This window comes from Epargyreus clarus, unplaced genomic scaffold (assembly GCF_041222505.1).
Source record: "Epargyreus clarus isolate Ecla_fem2 unplaced genomic scaffold, WU_Ecla_fem_2.2 ptg000008l, whole genome shotgun sequence".
NCBI classification, from domain to species: domain Eukaryota; kingdom Metazoa; phylum Arthropoda; class Insecta; order Lepidoptera; family Hesperiidae; genus Epargyreus; species Epargyreus clarus.
Genome location: NW_027332216.1, coordinates 1,836,432 through 1,857,899, shown reverse-complemented (window position 1 = coordinate 1,857,899; position 21,468 = coordinate 1,836,432). Strand labels below are relative to the sequence as shown.

At 34.2% G+C, this 21,468-nt stretch overlaps 1 protein-coding gene across 2 annotated transcripts in view; it reads right to left on the bottom strand.

Annotated features, from left to right (window-relative positions):
* The window catches only part of LOC140744094 (monocarboxylate transporter 9), a 43,891-nt gene that overhangs the window by 4,963 nt on the left and 17,460 nt on the right, over positions 1-21,468 (bottom strand). The window contains exons 1-2 of one of the 2 annotated variants that reach the window (XM_073075558.1): positions 6,423-6,691; positions 50-1,691 (exon numbers count right to left, since the gene is read on the bottom strand). In XM_073075558.1, coding sequence (XP_072931659.1) covers positions 50-1,285 — 1,236 coding nt within the window. In that variant the 5' untranslated portion in view covers positions 1,286-1,691; positions 6,423-6,691. Of the gene's footprint in view, positions 1-49; positions 1,692-6,422; positions 6,692-21,468 lie in introns of those variants that run through there. The other variant, XM_073075557.1, reaches the window with a different exon arrangement.

The following is a 21,468-nucleotide window of genomic DNA, read 5'->3' as shown; positions in this document are numbered from 1 at the left end:
TATTATATTATATTTTACCAAATTAAAGTTAAATATTAAAATGCAATACCTTTTCACTTTGCTTCAAAAATGTCGGAAGATTAATAACAGAGCTGCCTTTTTGATACGACATATCAGCATTTCTTTTCGTCGCGGCTTCCAAATTCTCGGCCTCAGCTATGGAAGCAACTAATGTAGTCAAAATATACTCGGGCGTTTCTCCACTCTTCATCAAAGTCTTAAGTTCCTCGGCGCCGGGATACACAGACTCTCCACCACCAGATTTAGCTGATCTAGCTGATATTGACATTGAACTAGATGCCCTTTTAGCCTTGCTTAATTTTCTTTGTTTTTTCTGTTCCAATATCAACCATTCGGGATCTCTCATTATAGCACCACACACGCAAACGTTAAGTACTGTACCAGCTAAAAGCAAGAGTGTGCCTCTCCAGCCGAACTCATCCAACAAATATGTTGTGAGGGGAGAATAAACGAAAGTACCAAATCCAACTCCACACGATCCTAATCCTACAGCCAAGTTACGGCGCTTCTCAAACCAGTATGCTATAGATACTACTGCTGTTACATACAATAGACCCATACCTAAACCAGCTAGAATTCCGTATGTCACATATAATCCTTCCACAGAATTACTGTACGAAGCCGCTACAAATCCAATTGTAGAAGACACTCCGCCAACTATTGTCATTTTCCTGCATCCATATCTGTCAACAAGCGCACTCATAATAGGCCCAGCTATTAGAGGAACGGAAATGAAGAGACTTCCTATAAGAGAAGTTCTAGCTTCGCTGGTTTCAAAGTAATCGACGAATCGCACTTGCAGTAAACCATACGAAAAAGCCAAACCATCCGCTACAGTAGCGATTAAGAACGAGGCCGCCACGACTACCCAACCCCAACCACCGTCAGGTATCTGCGGCTCCGGCTCTGGGGCTGGCGTAGAACAAATACTGTCTGCATCTCCCAAGCCAAAGAATTTGACACCTTCATTAGTCGACTTTGCATCATCATCATTTTTATCATCCTTGTGATAAGCTACGAGTAGATTATCAGCTTTCCCGTCGTTCTCCGTTTTCATCGAATTCACTGTGTTGAGATCGTTTTTAGGTTTCTCTGTCCCTCTCAAACCAAATTTATCATCGTTCACCGAGTCTATATACTTGAAATCATTCGTCTTGAGCAGCGGAGACGTAGTCTTCTCCTCTTCAGACGGTACCCTTTGCTCATGTTTGATAAATTTATCTTTACCTGGTATTCCATTGGCATGGGCTCTTTGTGTGTCCATTAGTCACTTGAGCCTGCCTTATTTAAGTACGGTTCTAAGTACGTACTTCAAACACAAGAAATGTGTTCTAGCTGTGTCCGTCAATGACACAGGACTGAAATTTTAATTCAGTATTCAAAAGGTAATTGCTCTATGTGGAAGAGACAATTGACTCTTTGGACCAATTTCTTAATCTTGGGTCTCTAGCGGAATAGCGACAAGGCCTCTTAGAAATACAAAGTGTGAGAGTGCAAGGATTGCTTGTTGACGGGTTCATCAAGGACCGGCTAGTCCTCGATATCACACTTTCGAAAAAATCACTTTTCAAATTACCACGCGGTTGACTTCTGCACCCTGTTTGCTTTCTTGACATTAAGAATTAAAGTTTCGATAGCGGAACCATTTCAATGTCGGGAAACAGGTGAATCTGAAACAATAGAAACTTTACTTTGATACTGCCTCAAGTATTGTTTCAAGTATTATAGTGTAAGGGCGTTTCTTAGGTTGCCACCTGGCGTCGTGTGCGGGGACGGTCACGATGTCAGGACGGTCGATTGTATATTTTCATTACAATACTTTTTAGTTAATATATGTTAATAGGAGTCTATTTAATTGCTGGTGAGCAGCAATGTAGCGGGAAACTATATAAAAAGAAAGAAGGATATTATGTTTTTTAGAGAATAAGATGTCATGGAATGAATTGTCAGAGAAAATAAATAATGGAGTTGTAATTTGAATCTTTTAGTATATAAAATAATATTTCAGGAATAATGAGCTTACAATAAGAATGGTATAAAATAATACATATTAAGTGGTTAACAGTTATTTAGTTTCCATACACTGAATAATACTCTACCATTCTACGTACTTAGTAAAATACTTTGAGCACTGATAACAATGTCTAATTTATAACAAATACCACCGAATGGCAAACTGTAGAAATAACTATTATATTTATTTCATGATACAACCCATTAACTGTAGCAAACAGGCTTAGTTTCAGAAAAAAATGGCGATCGAATTTTACAAACATTTCAATTGACTTTCAATACCTCATAACAAAATACTTTATCTACATACTTGTGTTTAATATTGCACGTGATTTAAAATACTTAGACACTTAAGTACTTAGATAGGACCGTCTAGTCCTTTGAAAAACATTAAGATTCTGTGAAGTGAAGGTTAAGCCGGTAAGCTGACTTTTATCTCTTAAAACAGTGACGATGACGAGTGCATCGAGGTCACAGACCAGTTGAAACGAGAAAAATAAACGTTTTAACCTAGACGTAATCAACTTAACCCATAAATGTAGGTATCAACACAGGTAGTAGTCTCATAAACAGCGATTGTCAAGCGATAAACTATTTGAAATGTTACACAGATGTTACATTGTCTTTGTCATTGTTCATATTATCAAAAAATGCTTTGATAGAAGTAACAAACGAGTTTACAGTCCACTCAATCGTAAGTGAATATTGCCGCCCATAGACATCTGTTATCAACATCAAATAGGATTAGAATACTATCTCAGGTCAATCACAGATGAGTTGCTACCCCTTAGGACTAAATGAAACCGTCCCAGGATGAAGTATGGATGAAATAGGATGTCTTCTTTAACCACATCCGTTAAACCGAATCATCATAGCTTACTCGTATACAATGAGACAGTGGTTTTAAACCTTTTATTTTTCACATTATATTTAAAGTGTTATCAGCAGAACACTAACAACGTTACCATTCTCTGATGGGGAACGCGATAATAAATAATTAACCTAATAATAATATTAAAATAAACAATGACTGGTTTAAGAGTATCACTATGTTACAAACTAATGATAATTCAATGCAAATTATCGTTTGTTCAGCACTGTTCGCATACTATGGATAAGTTATCGTTCTATTTTTTCGATAATACCTATGTAAATGAATATAGAACAAAGTATTCAAATAATGATTTATGAACAGCGTGGCGGAAAGCAGTAGCAGTAGTAGCAACAGCAGTATTGACACAGAGAAAACCAGGTTTGGTCCTAGGTCAGGCAAATATTTGCATGATAAATTAAGATTTTTCTGGGCCTAGGTGTAGATGTATTCGTCTGTGTGTGCGGGGATCGAACCCGGATCCATGGTACCCGCTGCGTTACACAGACCGAAAGAAACCATTAAGTCCAATGTTTTGTCACAGTTGGAACTTTGATAATTTCTGCCTACTAAATCAAAATCCGACATAGACCGTAAGTCTTTGGTAGACAGATAGCTTTATTAATAATAACGGAACTTAACCAGCTACCAAATTTAGTGATTATTCGTGACCTTGTGTTATCATAATTTATTACTTGTAACAAACTTGTAATTCAAGTAGCGATGCATATCGAACATTGCAATATGATACGAACATGCGCTCTCGTTACAAGATCAATCTGAAAGATTACTGGATTTGTTCAACATACATATGTTGGTGATCGATTATTATTGAAAATGTGTCATTATTAAAATAACAAAAGGATTATTATATTTTAGTAATGTAGGTATGTTCTATACAAGTATCGATACATATACAATTATTTTAATAAAACTTGAACACTTCATGCTCATTCATTACATAAATATTTTGATAAGAAAAGTAGGCGCCAGAAAAATCTTAAGCAATACATATGTTTAGTATCTTATATTTATGTAATATATATTTATGTTTGGTCAGGAATCGAATTCGGAACCCCTGCAAGGCAACAGTCAATAAGGCAGGTGTCAAACCAATATGTACTCTTACGCGTTAACGTAAGTGATCAGCATTATCATCTACTACCTAATTATTCTCCCACTGTTGGACAAAAACGATACGATGAGAAGTATTTAGGTTTTAATCCACCACATTGAACAAATGCGGATCAATGACCTTATTAACATACAATTAAAGGTTTATTATTATTATTATAGTCTGCTCTACATGTCATACTCTACATTGAAGATTGGGTACAAATCGTAGAGTATGGAATTCTACACCGATGAAATGAAACATTTAATATTGTGCCTCAGTAAACAATTTATATTCTTTTATAATTTAATTACTCCACAATACTTACGAGTAAAGACCGGGCTTAGAATAAATAACAAAGTTCTTGAGATTACGCGTATGACACCGGGTCATTGAACCCTGAGTCAAGGACGCGGAATCTAGGCAATCGCATTAATACGACCTTTCTTCAGACATGTATCTAATAATACTCCTATTGTAATAATACTATACTGAGCTGCTCTAGAGGACTGATGGGACCGGTCGGAAGGGGCGGTCCGCCCCGGGTCCCCGATCTCGGGGGCCCCCAAACACAGTTGCTAAACGCTGCTGTGTTCTGGTTTAAAGAGTGTGGGTAGGGAGAGATACTTTTCCGAGGCGTTCCTGCTTAGTAGGAATATCTAATCGCGGCAGTGGGCCGCAGTAGCCACTTACTATCAGGTTGTCTGCATGCTCGTCTGCTACTCCTATATTATAAAAAATACTTTGAAAATTTCAAACTGGTCCTCCTGTTCCAGATTATCGGTTATTATAATAAAAGTCTTTCCCAATAAATGATCTATCGACAGTTTTTTATAATCCGACCTTTACAGATAAGGGCGTTTAAACAAACAATGTTTTCAACTCTACAATATCGGTATTGATTATAACCGTCCTTATCATGTTTCCAGCTTCATAATTGCAACATAATTACGTATGCAATAAATAGTTTTAAATATAGAATATTGTCAATACTTCCCATTAGGGCATGTTCAGATCACAAGCGTTACAGCTCCTTATATTCCAAATCAAGCATTTATGATCGATAATGGCTTATTTAAAAATTCAATGCCATGATTAAAACTTTTCATAATTTTTAACGACGTATTAATATTTCCATTCATTGTAGTTTTTTGCGCATTATTAGACTCGCAAAGTATTTAATTTACCAATGTTTCGAAAACGCGCGTTCATAAGGTAACTTATATATTGACTTCATTTTGTTCTAAACGGTTAACGTCTGAACGTGCTCTAATTAAATAAATCAGCCATATAGTAAGATCACACAATGAAAACACAACACAACAATGTTTAATGAATTTCTAAGTAGGTATATCACCGTCATGCACCCTGATTAGGTTCATACCATACAGTTCGTACATTAGTCATTGAGTACGAAGCGTGTACACTGTACATAATATGTTAAATACAAAAGCAGCTGTACATTTCCATTGAGTTAATTTTTGCAACCAATGATGTCATCTTACGCGGAATTCGGTATGTGAGCATTCACATTTTATTTCTCGTTTTTAACTTTGTTTAAAACTTGTTTTATTTGTTACTAATGGTCTAACGACTAAGCCAATTATATATAAGCCAATTTCAAATATATACAAGACTATAGTGAATACCTAAATATAAATCACACTTTTAAGCTTGAGAAATCTTTAGTAATATTTAGTTACCTAGTTAGTAATATTTTCGTAACCCTTATTTGACTGCTAAAATTACAAATTTGACGGATTGTCCAGGCAAAAAGAAATAAATTTCGAAGAAGTTAATAAGTTTTTTTTAAATGTCTAAGATAAATTATAACAAATGGACATAATTAAATAAAAAATAACCTTATAATTAACTTTGTAAATATCATGGAATGCAGAATTTTGCACTGTTGACATTTGTAAACTTGACACAAAAACTCAGGCTTGCAAAAACAATGTAAATGAATATTTATTTAAACGACGGCAAACAGTCTTCTTGATTGTAAATAAATACATGGCATATCCGTTCATAGGCACTTAAAGTGAACCTCAAATATTATAATAAAATTAAAGTATTACCTAATGCAAATATTGCATATTGCAATTAATGTTATTATTATAAGTGTGGCACCGCCACAGTCAAAACATTATGGGACTGCTACTTTTAAAACTGATTGATTAAGCAATCAGGGATCAAACTTGAAACACTATACACGACAAACGCCACGTGAGTCATTCATTCTTCATCAAACGAACATTTATAAGTTTTTTAACGTGTCAATTAGTAATAGAAACAAAATACACGCGGACAGTTACAAAATTTATTACGACATTGTTATGGCTCCTTAAAATTAATGTAGTAATATTATATTACCGATACTAATAGTGAGAAAGGCATACGTACTGTGTACTTCTAATTTGAAGCTCGTTATATCTTGATTCTTCTTATAAGCGTGGAATTAGGTCGAGATCGAAATGTAGGGTTAGCAAAAAAAGAAATTCACTAGCAATAATTTTCCTTGTTAAAAAACAAGAAAATCACGCTTTAAAATCTACAATTCGAATAATCAAACGTAAAGAAAATTCGACGTAAATAACACTATGAATTGATTCAGCTATGTATGACGTCACGCATCAATTGATTACAGATAGCAAATACGACTGGACAGGCCAACAGACACGCTTATACTGAAGATTTACGGACCACGGACATAAATTTATATTTTTTGTCCATGTTGCAACTCGCGGCTTAAGTGGTTCTTATTAATTAAGGATTAAGGTTGAGAATATCTGCCACGCCGTGCTCCGCGCCTACCACTCCGCTTATCAAAAATCGATACAGATAAACACTGAAGATTTTTCCCCGGAAGCTCATCTAGTCACGTGGCTTCTGTAGAACTTTTGACGTAAAATACGAATGTGATATTGAATAAATGCAAAAAAAACGATAGTAAGGAAATTAATATATTTTTGGAATCCTTATGGTGACCTTAAATTCGACGTCGTTAAGGAATTTCAAATTTCAAACGATGATATCTCATAGCTTCCATGTTTATTTATTTTTATACATCCCCTCTATAAGAAAACTTGGTTTACCGAGAGAAAATTACCAATACCTTGATTATAGTACTGACGTAGTGATTTGAAAGATATAATTAAATAAGTCCTATTTCGAATAGAATAATTATCATGAAAAATATAAATTCCTTTTGGTAGTCGTGTAAAACCGAAGTCAAATTTAAACGGTTTTTTTTACTTGATTTAAAAGTAGTTACCGTTGTCTATGGCCAGTGACTACTTAAAGAAAAGTAGCAAATAAGCAAACAGGCAACCTGATGGTAAATGGCCACTGGCGACGATGATAAATAGATGTCCTGTAATCCACTCCAGATAAGAATAGTCCTATCTGAGTCCTACCTTGGCCACATACTTTGCTACCCCTGACGACTAACTTTGAACGCCGAGATAAGTAAGTCTCCCTTACCATACTCCTCAAACCAGTGTTACCAAAGGATAAAACGATGACCCGCGTGGCGGAGCGGTCGCCATACTGGTCTGACGCGCAAAGGGTCCCGGGTTCGATCCCTGGCCAGACAGATTTAAATGATGAATTTACATTTCTGGGTCTGGGTGTTTGTGTATTTGTCTATGTGTGTATCCATGGCACACACACACAGGACACAGGGAATCGACACTGGTAAATTTGGGGCTGTGAGTTTAGAAAGCGTTTATTTGTTTATTTATAAAACATACGCGTTACTTAACATTGCTGTTATAAGGCAGACATAGGTATGTCGGTGGTGCATCCAGAGTCGAGCTTCAAAGCGTTTTTTCTCCTTCAAAGGTTTGTTCCTCTCAAACTCGGAAGACGATTTAAACCTGACTACACACTAGTTTTCCTTGTAAAACTTAGTTAAGTCAAATTTTACACCTACTATATAAGGTGTGTTCTAACAAGAAACTCATCTAGAGCTCTTCATAGATATTCTTATATACCATGACATAATATAGTTAGGGGATAAGTCATATGATATTGTATGATAATTCTCGCATGAGGTAAGTCATAATTACTTCCTAACAGGAACTATGATTGATATCAAACTGATTATAATATTACTATCAAAATAGTGAAGGATTAAATACATAGATGGACAAATGATCTAATTTTAACACGAATAGATAAAACAAAAATAAATAGTTGTTTATTACTTGTTGATAAACTTATTTGACAAATTTACCAAAAGTATGGATTTTTTTTATTATATAAGAATTATAGAAGAGCAAGCAGTCCACCTGATGGTAATGGTTACTGCTGCTTATGGACATCTATGATCAACCCCAGATAATATTACATGCCTACCTGAGTTTGGCCACAGATGGCCACCCTTAGGGACTAAGCCGGAATGACTCCGAAAAGTATGTCTCCCTTAACTAATTATCAAATAAGTCGTGGATAAGCTACAAAACAGTTTATTGGCCAGTGGTGAAACAGGCTGTAAATTATAAAAAAAACTTATTGCTAAATTATGTATAACTTGAAGAAAATTAAAACTAAAATGTAGTTTGTTTTTTTTGTCAACTACTAATTATTTCAACGCTTCAGATTCAAATATTATGTAGTTTTCTTTGCGCTCTCCAGATGTTAACGGATCAGTAATGGAGTTCATATAAGGTCATATCAATTAAATATACCTAGGTAGGTCTGATCTACTAAAAATTTTCAAACTGACAATTAGTAAATGTACTGCAGTTTTATATAAAATAAATATTGGTATAATTAGAAGATGTGAACGTTGAGGGTATTTTTATCTTTAAGCAATAAAAATCTTATAATTGCTTTGGCATTTTCCTCATTATAAAATACCCAGTAGGTAAACCGACTGCCAATTCTAATAAATAGTGAATAATTTTATCTAATGATATGATAATAATAATAAATGTTGCGTTCACTGGCATAGAATTTCTTGGTACTCAAAGTTCTTGTAAGGCCTTATGCACACTGCTTATTATAACAATAACAACAACTGAAGACACTAGTATTATTTTTATATAAAAAAAATCTCTCAAAACGCGCTTTAAAATAAAATATCAGGTAAACTCATAGATTAGTACAGATTACTCACTCCTAACAAGAAAATGTACCCAGTTTTGAGAATTTAAATAGATGCGTAAAAAAGTTTTGTCACGTCTCCATGCTAAAATGTCCCTAAAATATTTGAAATAATTACTTATTTATTATGTAAATTACGCAGTATTAGTTATTCATTCGTAAATTTGCTCTAAAAATGTTTTTATTTGTCAAGAATTCAAAAAAGAACTTATTAATAAGCCGTTTGTGACTTCATTCAATTTCAAGGCGGCGAAGTATCTTTACTAATCTATGGTTAAACTAGATAACATTAGTGACACACGTTCATCGCCATTGGTTACATTATAGGGAAATGTTTTATTTTCGGACAAGATATATTGACTTCTAATATGCACCTTTATCTATAATTTCATATCGATTGAGTAATCTTAAATTGGCGGCAATAAATTTTAGTAAGAGCTATCAAAGGATTATTTCATATTACAATTTTACGGAATTTAAAAGCTGAAATCTTAGATGAGTAAAATATAAACATAGATAGATCGCTCCTAACAAGAGAGTGTTACCAGTTTTGACAATTGAAATTGTTACGTAAATAAAGTTTTGCCACGTCTCCGTTCTAAACTATCCCTAAAATGTTTGAAGTACTTATTTATTTATTTATTACGTAAATTAAGTAGTATTCGTTAATTTTCTCTAAATCTCTCTTTCTCTCTCTTTTATTTGTCAAGAATTCAAAATATAACTGATAAAATCATTCTTCTGTGGCTTCATTCAATATTTTGAACCGACCCAAAAAAGGAGGAGGTTTCTCAATTCGTCCGTATATATGTTTTTTTTCTTATCAAAAGCTGAAAAATGCAGTTTTACTGCGTTAGTCACAATGTCTCATCCATATGTAAGTAGATTTAGTTATATGAGGCTTTCCAACAAAATCAGGGTATGGTAGATAATTGAAATAAGTGTGCATGTAAGATAGTTTCCACTTAAAATGAACTCTGTGTTTCTTACTTGCTTATCACAAAGATAAATCAAAACTTGTTCAAAATTAATGCCATGTTGCCACAGATTAGATAATAGTTAATACCTAAAACGTTTATACGAATTTAAATGGAATAATACTAAATTAAGCTTCTCTGCTTGGAGTTTCAATGTGATGCTCTGATTATTTGGAAACTTTTTATGATTTAAGATTGAAGGAAAATGTTCTGAGGAAATTTAGATATGCTTGCGTGTCCGGCATACAATCCTAAATTCTGTGAAGTAGGGAATGGTACTCTAATTCCAGCTAAGGATAAAAATATACATATTTAAATGCTGCTTTTATAACATATGTCAGATATGTTAGCTATGGAGCTGATGTCACCGAAGTGAAACTACGAAGGGTTCTACCACCATTGTGTATGTCGGCGATATCCCAATACCGAACTTTATTAATAAACTGAACAAAACGACTTTAATATGAGAATCACTTTTATTCACTTTTATTTACAATTCGGGCAGAGTAACGGCTTACACGAGTGATTAAATGCGAATGAACCACGCTCTACCAGCGCGTGGACTTAAATACTACTCGAGTGACAAACAGCGTAAGAACTACCCTCTCACATCACTTGTTTTGTTATAACAAGTGACGTGATTCACAATAAATTTAACTGTTAATAAAATAACATTATATTGAAAATATTGTTTTAAAAATACGAGAAAAAATATTTTAATATTATTATAATTTATATAATTTATTTGGTATGACTAACGAACTGTTTTGAAGTACTACCGGAAGTCGTCCATATTTTAATCTAAATATTAATTCTACATTGACAATCAAAATTAACATGATAAAAATTAATATTATATATTATAAAATGCCCCGCCGCCCATATGTACCTATAGCAAACTGTATTGTATACAAGTAGGTACACTACATAATTATGAAGTACATATCTTACCCGTACTTACAACTTATCGACTAGTATTTAGGCTAAGTATTATATAATAGAGTGGACTATTAGAAAATTAACGGATAAATATTCACACAATATTTACTAATACTTCACTAAATATATTTAATACTATAATAGATACAAATAAATCGTAGTATAGGTATATAATATTCTACTATTCTGTAATTCTGTATTAATAATCAGTTATCAACGGACGGTCGGTATAATTATAGAAAAAGAGAAAAAAAATACATACAATGATACAATTTTGCAATAATTACGTTGTTTTTAATTGGTAGAGCATATTCTTCGCAATGGCATGATCTCGAACACATTCTGTGAGGAATTCGCAAAACCATGTTACTTAGTAATAAAAAATACTGGCTTGTTTACATACTCTTTACCTTTACGTGTAAATAATTTTGAAGGTGGTAGATGCAATATGGTATAACCGACCCGATATCATCGCCACAAGCCACACTTTTGTGTTTCAGTGGAAAGACCGTATTCACACGGTTGACTAGCATATGAGGTAAGCATCTTATCATCATCTTAGTCATCTTAGTCAAGAGTATTATAATCCTAGTGCTCTTTTCTAAGACTACGAAGAATATACTTCAGAATATTTCTATATTCTAGAATGATTCTAAAGTCTTATCTATAATCTCTGCGGACAATCCTTACTAATATTATAAATCCGAAAGTAACTCTGTCTGTCTGTCTGTCTGTCTGTCTGGTTGTCTTTTCTTCACGCCTAAACCACTGAACCGATTTTAATGAAATTTTGTACAAAGATAGTCTGAGACCCGAGAACGGACATAGGATAGTTTTTATCCCGGAAATCCCACGGGAACTAGGGATGGCGATCTAAGATCGATTAATCAAAGAATCGATCTTTTGGACCTAAAAGTCGATTATTTTAATCGATATCCTTACTAATATTATACATGCGAAAATAACTCTGTCTGTCTGTATGTCTCTTCTTCACGCCTAAACCACTGAACCGATTTTAATGAAATTCTGTACAAAGATAGTCTGAGACCCTAGAATGGACATAGGATAGTTTTTATCCCAGATAGCGATCTTAGATCTATTAATCAGAGAATATTTTTGACCAAAAAAGTCGATTTTTTTAATCGGTCTCCAGTAATGGATCCTACCTACGTTTGTGGGGTCTTTTGGCATACTCTAAATAACCATGAGTTTAAAAATATCAATTCTTGCAATCGGAGACGGTTGCAACATTATATTTGTTTATATAGATTTATTGGGATTATATTAGGCAATTCTTTCCGAAAAAGATCGATTTTTGAATCGATTCGAATCGAAGTGCAATAAATCGATTCACAAAAAAATCGAGGCCCTAAGAATCGATTCTATCTTCGATCTTTTTTCCAGGATAGCGAAAAAAAAGGTTATCAGGATCAAACAAATTATGTATCCGTCAGCAAATCCTTACTTCCTTACTAATATTATAAACGTGGAAGTAACTCTGTCTGTCTGTCTCCTCTTCACGGCTACACCACTGAACCGATTTGAATGGAATTTTGTACAAAGATGTTCTGAGACCCGACAAAGGACATAGGATAGTTTTTATCCCGGAAATCCCACGGGAACTACGGATGGGATGGCGATCTGAGATCGATTAATCGGGGAATCGATCTTTTGAACCAAAAAATCGATTATTTTAATCAATCTCCAGTAAAATCCAAATCTTTTGCAATCCAGATCTTTTGCAAAGTTGTTGCCCAAGAGCCCACGAAGGTTTGGGAGTTGGTAAGACCGACAGATGGCACCACTATCATTCCAATGAAGGTACGAATTTTCTGTTTTATGTATGTCATATTATATCTTTAAAATGCGGGCGAAGCCGCGGGCACCACTAGTTTAATAATATTTCTGTAGATCCCAAGATCTCAGAAGCAGGAATATGAACCAGAAACCTATTAACATCGCTTGAATTGCTCCAGTATGAATTATTGATCGAATGTGAACCATAAATTATTGCCTTTATCTTCCACGTGCGAGAAATTCATCATACTTGTACCGTATGGATACAGGGTGTCGCAGAATTTAGTTATGAAATGGAGACTCTAGACGGGACACTTTGACGTTTTAGACGCTTATATACAGTGTGTTTCAGAATTTACAGATTAACGGACTCCACGAGATAATACATTTTAAATACTTATATGTTTTTATCGAAATTTGTATTGCAAAATAATAGAACAATTGAAGTACAATTCAAAAGAAAACTAAAAATTGAACTTAAAAATTATAGCCGATCAATTAAAAAGCAAAATAGACATTCTAAAATCTACATCTTCAAAACGATGTACGAATAAGACTTATTGTGTCGTGGTGAATTAAATTGATAACAGACCGTAATAATTGCATTATATGTATCGACAGACAGATTAAAACTGTTGGTTTTTATGAAGTAATGTATTTTATATCACGGCGTGCGTAAATTGACGTTTTACGCACGCTTCGCGTGCGCAAGACCCCCATTTCCGACCCCGTAATATAAAATTTTATACAACACGCGGACGAAAAATGTTTTTCTGACTCGTATTGTAATGTACTATTCATGTTACTTGTATTAACTCTACCATAACATATGGCAGCTAATTTTAATCATTAAAAATTAAAAAAATATATGTTCCTGTTGTGCTTTCATAACTTAAAATAATTATACTGGCATAAAATTCAACACTAGCACTCATTAAAAGAAAAAATATAAAAAAGAATGCGAGAACAATTTTTAAACTGTACCGAATTATATATCGGTATTATTTACAGATTCAGGTATGTGTGTGAGTTAGTTATACAAGGTATATAAGGGTATTTTTCCAGAGTAAAAAATAAAAAGGAGACAACAGATCCTAAGGACATAAAAACTAAATGAAAATGTGAAAACGTAGGTAGTACTTACCTTAACTGTTTTCACATTCGAGGTTAGTCATCATAATATCGTTTATAATTAGCGAGCCAGACCTTCAGTTTATACAAGAATCCCGTCTAGTTTTCGGCAAAACGACACGAAATTGGCCACAATCCAGGATTTAAAATATAAACACATTTGCGCACACGATAATACGCGAAGTGTATGAAATTTGAATACCAATATTGCGCCAATGTTTTTATAAATAATGAGTTTGCGTAACTGTTGAGCGTTCCAAGAAAGTTTAGAATTCAATAACGGAATGCATATAGGCTCTTGGAATTAGAAATAACATTATGTTAAAAAGTAACGTAAGAGTTGTTAACAATATAACAATTCTTCGAGAAACAAGCATTATTCCCGCTCAAAATACAACTCAAACGTCAAGACATCTTTTTTTCCTTTTTTATGCTAACTCAAAATCTTACCAGCCTTTTATTATGTTAATAATAACGTATTATTATTAAAACAAGACATCATGAAAATAACACAATATAATAATAATAATACATATAATAATAGAATAATTTTAATAGTTTTCTAACACGATACGTACGAGTAGGTATTCAATATATTTTAAGTCATCACAAATCAAATTAAAGCCTTAACTTACGATAAAGTTCAATTTGTATGTATCTTAATTATTATTCAGGTAACAGTGAAATAATTTTAATAGCACCTTATCACTTTTATATGGTAATTTTTCAGGTTGTCAGTTTTCAGCTTATATTTTAGACTAAGAAAATGTTATAATATAAACTATTTGTGGTGTATTTTAAAGAAATTCACAAACAGCTCTGCATTGGAGCCGCGCGATAGAGTTTACATCAAGTCTTTCCCAGTTGTAGGAAGACACGTCTGCCCAGCAGTGGGACATAAAGAAATCGCAGTCAAAGCAGCGATAATGATTTCGATGACAAGAATGTGATGCCGTATCAAAGATTCAAGTCTCCATTAATGCAATGAAGAGTAATAATATAAGCCATTGTTTTAAATTGAAACAAAACAACTTAGAGCACTAATAACAATCCTGTGTCCAAAGAGACAAGGAACACATTGAGTTAACCACTAACGAATTTGCATTTAACGATAATGCGTCTATGGAAATCTTCCTTGAATTGCTTTGGACACAACCATGTACTATTTCATTATGCATTTGATTTTTATAAATACTTTAAGTTCGTCCAAATTAAGATTTTTTTATTTATACCTAACGATAAGGCACACGGGCTACCTGGTGGAAAGCAGTCACCGTCGCCTATGGACATTTGCAACACCAGAGGAGTCGCCAATGCATCGCCGGCTTTGAAGGAGAACTCTTTTTACATCCCTCTTGAAAATCCCTATATCATAGCGCTCAGGGAATACTTCAGGAGGAAGTTCTTTCCACGTTTTGCACGAAGATGGAGGCCAAAGAAGTAATCCTATCAGGAAATACTGAAAGGTAGATGATTCTGATTTTCGCTTATTTCGTGGTAATAACAGCAGTGTAGCGCAGTGCTCTGGTTCTGCGACTGTGGAAAGGCCATTTGCCTAAGGCAAACACAGGGCATTCGAATTACTTAGTCTTACCGGTAACAACGCATCTGTAGCAGACTTCCGATAGAACTAAACCTATTTGGACTTGGAAGAAGATGTATGCATATTAGTGAATGGTTACCATGTGGTAAATTCACTTTTAAGTACCTATGCAGTTTCAATGTGTTAGGAAATATTAGCGGTAAATTGCATAGTACCCGCCTACTTGTGTCTCCACTTTAAGTCGTATTAGTTTTATCGTATTAAGTTTGAATAGATTTACCTAAAAATCCTACCGGATCGCACGACCTTAACTTAAAAATATCGGCCAAAAACTTAGCATCCATCTTTTCTTTGTTTTCTTCTTTCATTATCGCTATCAATACTTTCTAAATGTCAATGTTGTTGTTGACACTTATTGCGTATTATCAGTAGTTGCTAACGGTCAATAACATGGCATTATACGATCGATCATTTTTGATACATCCGAGATTCGATCGCTTCCGGATAAGCTACATCAGTTACGTGTGCACCGCACTATCAGACATGATATCGGTTGAACAACACCGTATCAGCTGTGGGCGGGAAGCGGTTTTATCCGCACTAAACCGGTTTCAACCGAAATGCAGTTTTTATCTGGTAATTGTTTGGTTATTTTTTATTTTTTATGTGTTTATTTTGGGTGAGAGAGTAATAAAGATATTTGTGATTAGAAGCCACTTGTTTCAGTGTAAGAGTACCTTAGAACAACGAAATTAAAATGAGTTGTTTATACGTCAATGCAAACCCCTGTTATCCTGAAATTTACACTTTAAGTTAAACCAAATTAAAATATAGGAATAAAAATACGATATCTTTTTGGTTGTTCAATTATATTTCTAAAAAAATAAGCGTATTTAACAATAAAAAGATAGCAATAAGTATAATCAACTTCGTGCTATTATAAAAAAAAAGGTAGTAGTTACGGTATAAACGTAACCCTGACTGCTAGCTAGCTGACCCGGCAAAAGTTGTGTTGCCATATAAATAAAAAAATGTTAAGGGTAAACAACCCTTATCACTTAGGGGAATGAAAAATAAATAGTAGCCGATTCTCAGACCTACTGAATACGCAAATAAAATTTGGTGAAAATCGATAAAGCCGTTTCAGAGGAGTACGGTAACTAACATTGTGACACGAGAATTTTATATATAAGATAAACAACGGTTATTTTTGATATTTGACAGTTATTTCGTGTTAAAAAAGAAGCAACGAAGCGTTTTCTATGCAAATGACCTTTTTTAATCCTCAAAGGCAACGGAACTGAAATTATAGAGCCAAGTCAGTTTCATCGTGTGATCGGCACATATCATTAATGGTTGTTGGTAATTTAGAAACTGGTTCAAACTTAGTCCCTAGAGGACATTAGTACGGGAAGTTCATTATCCAAGCGGTAGATAGTATCGTAATACATCCTGTGTACCATTGACATAATGAACGTAGGATCTAGTATTAAATTCACAAAATTCGAATACAATAAAATATATATAAATGAGTGCGTACATATGTACCTTATTATTTGCCTACGAAAGATCGTAACAATTTTTAGTAAAAAATATGTCAAATAGCGATCTTTGGTACGTGAACATGGATAGATTGATTATAAATAAGTGGCTTTTAAGTAATTATACTTACGATTTTAAAGTAACGCTAATTAGTACCTTTTTTTTTTGTTTACGAGGGGGAAACCTTCAAAAGGTACCCGACGACGTGGGAGCGTCGCCGGGTTATGTGGGATTTTTATCGCACTAAAACCCCCCCGGTGGCCGTCCTAGGCGCTTGGTGGAGAACTCCGGGACTACAGGGACAAACGCTAATTAGTACCTACCTAATAACTACCACGTACCTACGTATTTTTTCACATTTCACATTTCGGACTTCGGTTCGCCAAATTGGTTAAGGTTTATTACAGCCCATAAGATGGATTTGTTTAAAGTATCACGTATTATTATCACTTAATGTTCATTGATATATGTTCCATAGTTGAGTCTTTGGAATTAAATATTTTGTTGTCTCCTTCAATCATATTTTTAATAATAAGGGGGAGCAAGACAAATCTATATTTATAACTGCATTATGCATCGGTACTTACTCGTATCTGTATTATACGCATTAATGAATAAGAAGGCTTAAAAGATATTTTTTTGGTTGGGATTAAGGGTAATAATTAATATATTATCTCGAAATTATAAAAGAGCCGATTATAATTATTCCACTTCACTTATTTATACTTTTCTTATCATCCACTGTTACTCCAACTGTTAGGTATTTAGGTATTTCATAATAAATATATAGAAAGGGTTGGCCAAAGTCCACTTTATTGCTAATTCGCATATTTGTAGACACATCATTTTGCAAACATGGGTAAAATATGGTACGTAGTAGATCGTAGCCTATTTTTAAATAACTTCTTTGGATCATCTACTACAACGATGCACTTATCGGTATTGCGATTTTACCGCAATACTATGCTCCATAGGTGTTATCCGCATCGAACATAATAATTTCAAATATTTCGATGAAATTTTCATCGAATATGAAGGGAACGTGTAAAGGAAAACTTTCAGAGGGAAATAGAGCACGTTTCGTTAGATTAATTTCAAAGAAATTTTTGGACGAATCCGACAACCTCGTTAAAGGGTGTACAACTGCAGAGAGTAAACTCCATGCACGTTTAGTACATCTATAACAAAAACTAAAAATAGATTACAACTCATAAAATTGAGTACATTACACATATTTTAGAAGCACATGACTAGTTACGTGTTAATAACTAAAAGCTAGCTGTTTGCTGTCATATGGTTTTCTTATCCAATTTGTCATCAGCAAGGCGCTTGTGCCCTCCCACGCCGTCTAGACTACACGTGGTTTCTTTAATTTGGAACAAAAATTGGGTGTCGCTTGTTTTATCGATATATTGAGAGTATCTTACTAGGTCAAACTCATAACGTTGATTAATGAGTTATTCCAATTCTAGCGGTACGCCACCTTGGAACTATACTGGAATGTTTCTTCTGGAAAGTATGTTTTTACATTTTATTTGGCGGTAGAAATAGGTCTGTCTAATCTTCCAAGACAAAAATAATAAATATGATTATAATCAGAATGAACACTGAGTTGGCGCTCACGCCAAGCAAATGAGTCCAATCAAGTAATCAGCTTTATAAAAATACCAAGTAATCAGTGGACTAAGAGAATAGAGTCAGGACTGAGTAGTGCCAAATTATATAAATTTATAGGCTTATAACTAATGGTGAAACATTAAATGAATGGATATGACTCTTCGAACACGCCGACACAGATCACCAGAAGAGATCCAAATGTCGAAGCATTGAAACGATCTTTGCAAACATTCGTCAAATACGTTTACGATTTTTCTATAAAAATACTACCAGCGTAACTCCAAAAGTACGCCTTGTTTACATCACCAATTTTTTTTCAGTTTGCATCGCTTCAGCATAAAAACGGACATGTCGTAAAAGATGAATGCGCTATAAAACTTTAACCTCTCTCAAGTAAACACAGATTGCCATAAAACTACCGGTCAATACGGAACCTAAGAGTTTGAAGTGAAGTTTACTGCTTGGCTGTTTACCTCGTTGCCTTGGCGCTGAGCCCATAACAAAATTTATGACTGCATTTTTTATAAAACTATCAAACTTACCCTTATCCGGGTAAGTGGTCACAACACTCACAACTGCCAAAAAATCCCGTAAATAAAAATGTAACCTGTCTTAGCTGAAATTGATCGCAGATGCCCTTGAGGATAAATTCCCTTTATAAATATGACATTTTCCTACTACATTCTTCAAGCGTTCAAAACAGAACTGACTTGTATAACAGAATTAGGTGTAGGTGTCTGCTCAGTTTAATCCGATTACTGGTTAGCAGCCAACCGATTCTGGTTAACTGATTACCTAATGATAATAATCAGGAAGGACGTTGCCTCTCGGAAATATTCAAATGCTCATTTAATTTTACCAGAAGTCATCACAAATCGAATTACTGACAGCTGTTTGCTCGACCTTACGTATCACGTACGATATGCCAATCAAAAAATTCGACGCTAAATAGATGGTATCGGTATATCGATAACCAATCGATACCATTTTGGACACTATCGATGATATACTACTTGTATCTATTTTTGTCCAACACTAATGTTAAATGTAAAGTTGTGATACATGTGCCAATAGATAAAAATCTGTAAGTACAACATCATGTTTTATCTGTCATACAAGCTAATCTTGGATATGGTTGACGCTACCTGGGCAAGTTGTCGACTATTTTGACAATAAATTAAAAGTCAAATAAAGTAAATAAAGTGTAGTTAGTTTTAAAAGATCAAAATATTTCTTTTTTCATATACCTACATTGTTGCCTATAGTTTTTTGCTGTTTTATAGTTATACTGTTTAAGTCTATAAGGATATTAGCTAGCAAGAAAAAAAACCGTAGATTGGTTTCGCTCTTTTCAAGAACTGCTGCTGAAGTTAGCAGCGACTGCTCCCAAACTCAATTTAAAAACAAAGAACGTGCGAAGTATTTTTTACCTGACAATACTGGTACCATTTAGCGAAGGAATTCCGTTCATTATACTGCAAGACAAAGCTCAGAGCGTTGGCATTCTGAGCACAGCGAATAACATGAGCGATTGATGCATACGAAACTAGTTTGCATAAATTTGCTCACTTAAACCAAGGAAATAATCGTCATCGTGGTAAAATACTCGTAGGATCGCAATTTTGGCTCCTATTGATTTTAAAAGTACATTTGGTTATATTACAATTTTCGAATAAGTATGCTAAACTCAGGAGAATTTTATACAGGACATTTATTAAAAGGCATATAAACGTATTCCCTTTGGCAGTGAGAGTAAATTTGGCAATTATAGTAAATTGTTTTGTGATTTGGTGTTGGTTTCATATATTTTAGAGCTACTCTACGACTTCAATGAATATTCCGTACATTAGTGATAAGACTACAAAGTCATTAAGAATTGGGTGAAAGGAAGCGTGGATTTCAAGTTTTAAAATAATGGCCATTTAAGGTTACTCTGGTGCTAATACCGTTTTTACTAATTCCCTTTTCCTTGATGTTCCAATACGAAAAGAAATGACAACCACAGCATTACTTGAGGAACTTTCAAAACAAACTAAATAGCTCCTGCCCTATTCACATCGACGTCCTATTTACGTACGAAAGTACCAATTCCCTTAACCCAAATTCACTTGTATTAAATTACACGAAAAGCAATAACACTAAACGTGATCATTTGCAAAATTGTGAGGGCCAATTCGAGGTGAGTGCGTTTGACGTCACTTGGCAAGCTGGAGAGACTTGGCGCTTTGGACTATTTTAACGGAAATGTGAGAATAACTCGAGAGTATGCAAAAACAATGGATATGACGGCAAGTCTGACGTTAACGAATAGACGGCGGACTGAAACATGAATGCGTTTGTTGCAAAAGCTCGTCACATATACAAGTTTTAATGGTAAAATAAATGTCGGATTTAAAATCGTGTGTGTGTTTCTGCAGTGATTTGATTGATTCGGTTTATTTATAGTTTAGAAAACAATTTTCGAAACACCTATACACCGAATATTTCAGCAATTGTCTGCTGGTTAAACGCAACTTCGCACAAAAAATCTTTTATTTATGAAATTAAAGAAATAAACGAGCGTGCTGTCCCAAACCACTCACGGACTTCTACAAACCATTTCAAAAGTATTGAAAATCAATTATAAATGCACTTTTAGCCATAGAGAACAAATAAGAATACCTCATGAAAGTGGAACCCTTACCACTCCTTTCAAACCAAAAACAGCAGCGCTACACTACTTAGGCAGAAATAGATCAGTCAGTTAGTTAGTTGGTCAGTGACGCCAACGCAGGAGAACATCAAAAAGTTCACC